General features: G+C 55.9%; 2 protein-coding genes across 3 annotated transcripts in view; one reads left to right on the top strand and one right to left on the bottom strand.

The window, feature by feature from the left end:
• The first annotated feature begins 982 nt into the window (after nt 1-982).
• On the top strand, nt 983-7527 carry LOC123086884 (probable beta-D-xylosidase 7). Its single transcript, XM_044508704.1, has 4 exons — nt 983-1480; nt 5215-5669; nt 5770-5867; nt 5949-7527. Exons 1-4 carry the CDS (start codon nt 1043-1045, stop codon nt 7304-7306), a joined length of 2349 nt encoding a protein of 782 aa, XP_044364639.1. The 5' UTR covers nt 983-1042; the 3' UTR covers nt 7307-7527.
• An 84-nt stretch (nt 7528-7611) lies between these two features.
• Nucleotides 7612-8424, bottom strand: part of LOC123086885 (thioredoxin-like protein 4B) — a 4729-nt gene continuing 3916 nt past the window's right edge. Inside the window, exons 4-5 of one of the 2 annotated variants that reach the window (XR_006441153.1) lie at nt 7991-8208; nt 7612-7890 (exon numbers count right to left, since the gene is read on the bottom strand). Coding sequence is in view for 1 of the 2 variants with exons in the window: in XM_044508705.1 (XP_044364640.1) it covers nt 8110-8208 (99 nt within the window). In the remaining variant the exon portion in view is untranslated. Of the gene's footprint in view, nt 8209-8424 lie in introns of both variants that reach the window. The other variant, XM_044508705.1, reaches the window with a different exon arrangement.

Below are 8424 nucleotides of genomic sequence, written 5' to 3'. Positions count from 1 at the left end.
AGCCCTACGAACATCCTTAAAAAAATAAGGGGCTAGGAGAGCATTGTTCCCTTCGTGAGAAACCCTCCTCCGAACAAGGGATAATGCATCTTGATTTGATTCCAAAACTCCACAGTGTATCTCCCGAAACTTCTTAGTGGTTCTGGCATCCCTGTGACTAACACCTTAGTCACTATACCTGCTAGAAGATGTTGGATACTGTAATATCGAGTGAGCCCAGAGTGTATCTCTCCGTCGTTGAAGGGTCAAATCTCAGTCTTGACATATCGTGTACCACATAATAGTTTCATTCCACCTACGACGAGGTAGCTATCTAATTCGAGCGGGAGTCAGAGCTAAAAGGCCCTCCACTCACGTCGATCAAGTTTCTTCTCTGTCTGCTGACTACACGGCAACAAGCCATGTCATCCCCATTTCGGACATAGTCTTAGCGAGGCCTTGCCGAGGGGTGAGGACGCCATGGCTAGTTTACACCTACAATCTTTTTGAGACAACTTATAATTAGTTGTTGCGACTAGGAATTGCGTGTTTGGATATTTAGATTTTCTTTTGTGGGCATTTGGATGTTTAGATTGACAAGGATGCAAAGCAACGCATTCATGTAGATCCAACAACTAGCTAGCCTTACTTATCTCAGTTAACCGAGGCCACGAAACGGATATGCCCATGGAATGCCCGGCACGCAAGTTACATATCTCAATTCATGATCTACGCACCCAATTAATTAAAAATCTACTAAATCCACTCCTAAAGGAAAGAACAACGCGTGCACGGGTGCAACATCACATATTCCACTTTACAACATGCATGCGAAGGTGAGATTGTTCTTGCTGATGGGTAACTAGCACTCTAGCAGCGTATCATATCATAGCATAATGGGATGGCAGTAGTATAACAGCAGTACGTCACACGCAACCCATGTCGATGACACGCGCCCCGCTCCCATTGGCCATGAGCGCCTATTTAGGCGACCACTCCCTTGACCCATCCGTTCACGTGCCACCCTTCCCCCCTGCGCGGCTCCTAGCAAACTCGTCTCGCCATGGCCGTGCTGTCCCACCGCGACGCCGGCATGGTGTTACAGAGGCTGCTTCTGCTGCTGACGGCGTCGTCGTTGCTGCTGGGGGTGGCGGTGCCGGCCCTCGCCGCCGACCCGCCCTTCTCCTGCGGGCCGTCCTCCACCGCGGCGACGCAGGGGTACGCCTTCTGCGACGCGACGCTCCCGGTGGCGCAGCGGGCGGCGGACCTGGTGGCGCTTCTGACGACCGCGGAGAAGGTGGCGCAGCTGGGCGACGAGGCCGCGGGCGTGCCGCGGCTGGGCGTGCCGGCCTACAAGTGGTGGAACGAGGCGCTGCACGGGCTGGCCACCTCCGGCAAGGGCCTCCACTTCAACGGCGCCGTCCGCAGCGCCACCAGCTTCCCGCAGGTCAGCCTCACCGCCGCCGCCTTCGACGACGACCTCTGGTTCCGCATCGGCCAGGTACGCATACGTACGCACGCATAAGCTATCCGTGCTGGCCGGCGCTCGCCGGCTTGTCCGTGAGGCCGGCCGGCGGACTGCTGGCGGTTTCTTTTCGCTTTTTCTCAGCGTAATGGCGTGCGGCAGTTTCATTATGGAATGTTGCGTTGGATCGCTGTCTCGGCAGTTAGTTGTTCGGGTTGGGTTAGGGTCGATCGAATGGGCCCAGGCATATCATGCATGCATGCATGCATGCGCGCGTGCATGCGTCCATGCCATGCCATGCATCATGCACCGGCCACTTTCTTTCCTTTCCTGATCCGTGATTTGGGAACAGACAAAGAGCGCGGTTGTTTGTACAGTACGGGATGCTCGTGGGCTAAGGATTTGTTACTCTAGATGCTAGCTTTGTTTTTCAGTTTTAATCTTATTATTAGTATTCTAAAATACGTTTTTCTAGATATTTCAACAAGTACATTTAAAATCTTTAAAAAGATAAATATTTAGGAACGGAAGGAGTATATATTACTCTCTTGTGCCTCAAAAAGTATATATATTGCCCTCTTGTCAGGTGAGATGATTTTTCATGATTCTGTAGGGCTATTATGGGTTTTTTACTCGTACACTCTAGGAAAGGAATTATAGTGTCCTCAAATCTTCTATTGTGGGTTTTTTACAAACAAAAATCACATGAGATTTTCTCCCAACACAAAGGACGTGGCAAGAAGAAGAAAAGGCATACTTCCAGATATAATTTGAACAAATGTGATACTCCATACTCAGAGTATATTATTTTTCTGCAAAAAGAGCATACTATATTTTACTTTGAACGAGTAAGATAGGATCTAATCTGTCAAAGTTCTCCATCTGTGCTTACTGTATTTTGGTAGTCGAATTTCCCTTGGTCGACCACGACTAGGATTTAATACTCATCCTATTAGAGGTAAAGTGGCCGGAGCGTCTTAAAATTAAACCAATGAAGTACGTCCAAATTATCAAATTCCTTTCATGTTATTCTCCCTAGAAACAAACCCATAGGACAAACTGCCGTGTGTACATTAACACCCGGAGGGCACCTTGAAAAAAGCTATAAGGGCATCTCCAGCCGTTGGCCTTCCAGGAGGGGCAAAAAATCGCCCCCGGGGACGCATCGGCGCTAAACCGCGCACTGAGGGCGTGATGTCCCCCAGTCGCGGCCCTCCATGGATTTTTAAAATGTTTAAATTCGGCGCAAATACAACGCAAACACGTTCGAGTTCGTTCAAATTTAAACATATTTTACAAAAAAAGGAAAAACTACCGCGGGCTACACCCGCCGTCTCCCTCACCGTCCACCCACGCGGTTCTACATGCCGAGGAGGCTGTAGAACCGCGTGTCGTCGTCGTCGTCGTCGTCGTCGCCCTCGCCGACGCCTCCGCCGTCCCTGCTGCATCCCTTCCCGGGTTGGCACGGCGGGTTGGACGGTCCGGGGGCGTCGTCGTTGTCGTCGCTGTCGAGGACCACGACGCCATGCTCGTCCTCGCGCCCACGCTTGCGGGCGGCGATCTCCTCCAGGGCCCGGCGCTGCCGGACCATCTCGTCGCGGAGGTAGTCGTCCCGCGCCCACCGCAGGGCGTCCTCGTCGGAGAAGCCACGCCGGGCTACCTCCTCGTACTCCGCGGGGAGGCCGGGCTCCATCTTGGGCTCGACGAGGACGAAGCGGCCGGTGAGGGAGGCGTTGTCGCCGATGCGGACGCCGAAGCTGCGCGTGTGCGCGCTGACAGGCGTGCCCTGGGGCTCCGGCTTGACGAGGCGGAGGTGGAGGCAGGGGGAGCCGCCGGACGAGGAGGAGGACCCCCCGGTCTCCATGCGCCTCGGGGTCCAGGAGCTTCCCCGGTGGCGTGGGAAGGACGGGGGAGCGGGGTACTCGAGGCGCGGCGTGTTGCCGCCCTCGATGTACTCGAGGACGGCCTCCAACGTGCGCCCGGGCACGCCCCACCACCGACGCCGGCCGACGGCGTTGAGCCTGCCGGAGGGCTCGACGCCGTTGGTGGCCTCGAGCTGCTCGGCGTGACGGCGGCGGAAATAAGGCTCCCAGAGCAGGCTGTCGGGGACGTACCGTGGCCCCTTCCTCGCCGCACGCGGCAGGGACGAGCGAATGCATGCGATCTCCGCACGCCGCGCCGCGCCGGTGGGTATCGGGGGCACCAGCACGCCGCCGGCGCTGATCCTCCACGCCCAGGGCACCCGCATGTCCGGCGGGACCGGGTACTCGGCCTCGAAAAGGAGGCGAGTCTCGTTCTCGTGCAGATGGCGGCGGCCGAAGCCGTTCGCCGCCGCGCCGTCGCCTGGGAAGTGCTCGGCCATGGGTGTGATGAACTGGAGACGGCGAGAGAGAGAAGAGGGAGGAACGACGACGGCGAGAGAGTGCGAGTCGCCGAGTGCGCTGGGGCGCGTCTTATATAGGCCGAGGCGCCGCCCGTGCGCGAGCCGTCATGAGTACGTGTGGCGGGCGAGGGAGGGCGAGGGACGCGCGTCATCCGGTCTTCACTGCGCCGCCCGTGAGGTATCAATGGCGCAGGCTGACCGGCGCGGCAGCGCGGCAGCTTTGGCATTGATTCGACGCGGGAAACGAGGCGATGAGGACGACGAAGGGGCGAGAAGAGGGTAGAGTCGCTGACGCGGCGGGCCCGCGGCTGTTTCGCGCCAAAACAGTTCGCCCCGGCGCCCCGGGCGCCCCCAGCGCGCCAAGTTCGGCCTGGATCCGCCGGCGCTGTTTTCGGCCCAAGCCGGCGAAAATCGGGCTCCTGGGGGCGCGACTGTGCCGATTTTTCGGCACCGGCGCAAAAAAATGTCTGAGAAGGCCTTTCTGAAAGCGCGGCTGAAGATGCCCTAAGGGGGCAGCACGTGAGCACACCTAGTGCGGTGAGTGCCAACGACAGGGAGAAGAATGTTTGCGCGGGAAAGAAAAGTGGCGCCTTTTTGGTTGTGGGAGGGAAGCCGGCCACATGTGAGCTGAGCCACACACAGATCTGACACGAACAGATCGGGCCTTTCCCACCGTACCCGACCTTTTGGTTACCCTGTTGTCCGTGGGTATGGACTATTGAGCGCGCCCACAATGCCACAAGTTCATGCCTGACGGTACACAGCCCGTGCCTCTTGTTAGCAGGAGCTAGCTGGATCCATGTGCATGTGGTTTGATTCTGGCATGATTAGTTAAAGATGGATTACCGCCGGATCGAGTATGTCGTTAACTCCAAGTTAGAGTTCTACCAACTTTATGTTAGGCCTTCCTGATCACTAATTGTTAGGCCGTATCAAGTCTGCAAAAACAGCTAATCGTTTTAGGTTTGTTCGGTCAAGCACCACTTGCTCAGTCATATATACCGGCAGTTCATGCAAGTGCTTAAGTTGTACTTCCTTCGTTCGGAATTACTATTAGATGTTCTAACAATTTTCTAAATCGGACATATATAGACATGTTTCGATGTGTCTGTCCACTCACTTCAGTTCGTACATAGTCTATATTGAAATACCCAAAACGTCTTTATAACTCGGAGGGGAGGTGGTAGCATACTTTGAGAAAGGTGTCCCGAACTTGGTGGCCACCGTGCAATGCAAGTTTGCGTTGCAAGCATGTCTTAATTATTGTACGTGTATCTGTCTTCTCCTTTTCACATTACATTTATTGTTCGCTGCGCATTGCCTGCCATGCGAAAGCCATCTCTAGTCGATGGATCGTCAAGAAAATGACACGTCGGCGTGCGTGCAGGCGATCGGCAGGGAGGCACGGGCGCTGTACAACCTGGGGCAGGCGGAGGGGCTGACGATGTGGTCCCCGAACGTGAACATCTATCGGGACCCGCGGTGGGGCCGCGGGCAGGAGACCCCGGGGGAGGACCCGACGACGGCGAGCCGCTACGGCGTGGCGTTCGTCAAGGGCCTGCAGGGGAACTCGTCGGCGTCGCTGCTGCAGACGTCGGCGTGCTGCAAGCACGCCACAGCCTACGACCTGGAGGACTGGGGCGGCGTGGCCCGCTACAACTTCGACGCGAGGGTGACGGCGCAGGACCTGGAGGACACGTACAACCCGCCGTTCCGGAGCTGCGTGGTGGACGGCGGGGCCAGCTGCGTCATGTGCGCCTACACCGGCATCAACGGCGTCCCCGCCTGCGCCAACTCCGACCTCCTCACCAAGACCGTCAGGGGCGACTGGGGCCTCGACGGGTACTCTACTGACCCCAATTTTTTGTTTGTTTCGATTGGAAGTCACATGCTACTGATGAATGCCATGGTCGTTTTTGGTTGCTTGCGTGCGTGCGTGCAGGTACGTGGCCTCCGACTGCGACGCCGTGGCCATCATGCGTGACGCGCAGCGGTACGCGCCCACGCCCGAGGACGCGGTCGCACTCGCGCTCAAGGCCGGTACGTAACCATCACTAAACCACCTTGCATGGATTTGCATTCGTTCAGTTAACACACGACTAAAACTCATCACTTGCTCAGGGCTGGACATCGACTGCGGGACCTACATGCAGCAGCACGCGGCGGCGGCCGTGCAGCAGGGGAAGATCACGGAGGACGACATCGACAAGGCGCTCAAGAACCTCTTCGCCGTCCGGATGCGCCTCGGCCACTTCGACGGCGACCCCAGGGCCAACGTCTACGGCGGCCTCAACGCCGCCGACATCTGCACCCCGGACCACAGGTCACTCGCCCTCGACGCCGCGCAGGACGGCATCGTCCTCCTCAAGAACGACGCCGGCGTCCTCCCGCTCGACCGGGCCGCCGTCGCCTCCGCCGCCATCATCGGCCCCAACGCCAACAACGCCGGCCTGCTCATCGGCAACTACTTCGGCCCGCCGTGCGAGTCCGTCACGCCGCTCAAGGGGGTCCAGGCCTACGTCAAGGACGTCAGGTTCCTGGCAGGGTGCCGCTCGGCGGCCTGCGACGTGGCCGACACGGACGAGGCGGCCACGCTGGCGGGCTTGTCCGACTACGTGCTCCTCTTCATGGGGCTCAGCCAGCAGCAGGAGAGCGAAGGGCGCGACAGGACCAGCCTGCTGCTCCCCGGGCAGCAGCAGAGCCTCATCATCGCCGTCGCCGACGCCGCCAAGAGGCCCGTCATCCTCGTGCTCCTCACGGGCGGGCCGGTGGACGTGACCTTCGCCAAGAGCAACCCCAAGATCGGCGCCATCCTCTGGGCCGGATACCCCGGCCAGGCCGGCGGGCTCGCCATCGCCAGGGTGCTCTTCGGCGACCACAACCCCGGCGGGAGGCTGCCGGTGACCTGGTACCCGGAAGAGTTCACCAAGGTGCCCATGACCGACATGCGGATGCGCGCCGACCCGGCCACCGGCTACCCCGGCCGGAGCTACCGCTTCTACCAGGGAGAGACCGTCTACAAGTTTGGCTACGGCCTCAGCTACTCCAGCTACTCTCGCCGGCTGGTCTCATCCGGCGCCCCCAACACGGACTTGCTCGCAGGCCTGAGCACAATGCCATCGCCAGCGGCGGAAAAAGGCGTCGCCAGCTACCACGTCGAACATATTGGCCCACAACGGTGCGAGCAGCTCAAGTTCCCGGCCGTGGTCGAGGTGGAAAACCACGGCCCCATGGACGGCAAACACTCGGTGCTCGTGTACCTCCGGTGGGCCAACGCAACGGCCGGCCGGCCGGCAAAGCAGCTCATCGGGTTCAGGAGACAGCACCTCAAGGCAGGAGAAAAGGCCAGACTCACATTTGACATCAGCCCGTGTGAGCATTTTAGCAGGGTGAGGAAGGATGGCAACAAGGTGGTAGACAGAGGGTCTCATTTCCTCATGGTTGACAAGCATGAGATGGAGATTACATTCGAGGTTTGATCGATCCCTAGATTGATTGATTTGCAGGGAAGGGGTAGAGGTGGATACATAGAGTGTAATTCCACCCATTCTGGTAGTGTAATTTATATTTCCATTGGTGTGAGTTCAGTACCCTTGGAAACTAGGCTGTTGTAAGGGATGATGGGTTCGCCGCTTCTTCAAATAAAGATAAAGATAAGATCAATTAGTCCAACAAAAAGACACGTCTTTTTTTTCCTCAATGAGAATGTCATGCAGATGTCAATTTTGATAACTGATTGTATCACTTCACAAACACCAACTAGCCTTAAATATAACCAGGCTTGTACCAAATTAACAGTCAAATAAGCACCCAGTTGAGACCATTCTAGTTTGTGAAATACAGAACTGTACAGACTAGGGAGAATGCCATGCACATGTCAATTGTGATAATTGATAGTATCACTTCACAAACAAAATATAATCAGGCTTGTACCAAACTAACAGACTAGAGAGGGCAAAACACCAATTGCTGTATTATTATGCTATAAAAATAACATAGAGAAACATAGTTGATGCAAACCAGTGCAAACGCCAACTCTTGATTGTTCATCAACAAGCACCCCCTGCAGTCCATCTCTTGTGATCATTCATGTTGCAGAAAAACGGAAAAAGGAATGCACCAGCTAGCACGAACCTGGCTCAAGTATACCCTTTTTAGCTTACCATGAACAGTTTATTCTTTAGGTCTGGCTGCGTGGATAAGTATGCAGAGGATGGGGGGATGAAACTCTTCCATTATCTAAAAGACCATTACATATGTTGAGAATGTGTGCTTCTTGTGATTACACATCCTTGAAAAGAAGCTGGAATCTGGGTATCCTCTCTGGTGGAAGTGGGCAAGACACTATCAGTTTGCCTTTCATCGCGCCCCTGAACACTGCCTGCCATCAATACATCACAAAGAGGTGAAATGAAAAATACTTGTCTAGCAATGGTGTACAGAAGAACCTGTGATACAGAATGTAAACCATCACAGATGAGTTCTTCTGCTGCCTTGAATCAACTAAGTTTTTTGTTGCGCAGAGACAATTGCATACCAAAAATCTCAGATAAAGGCAGCGCTAAGAATTAACAATCAAGCCCATGGGCTACCATCA

This window comes from Triticum aestivum, chromosome 4A, assembly GCF_018294505.1.
Source record: "Triticum aestivum cultivar Chinese Spring chromosome 4A, IWGSC CS RefSeq v2.1, whole genome shotgun sequence".
Classification (NCBI taxonomy): Eukaryota; Viridiplantae; Streptophyta; class Magnoliopsida; order Poales; family Poaceae; genus Triticum; species Triticum aestivum.
The sequence above is the reverse complement of the archived record's forward strand: the minus strand, read 5'-3'. Positions and strand labels throughout refer to the sequence as shown.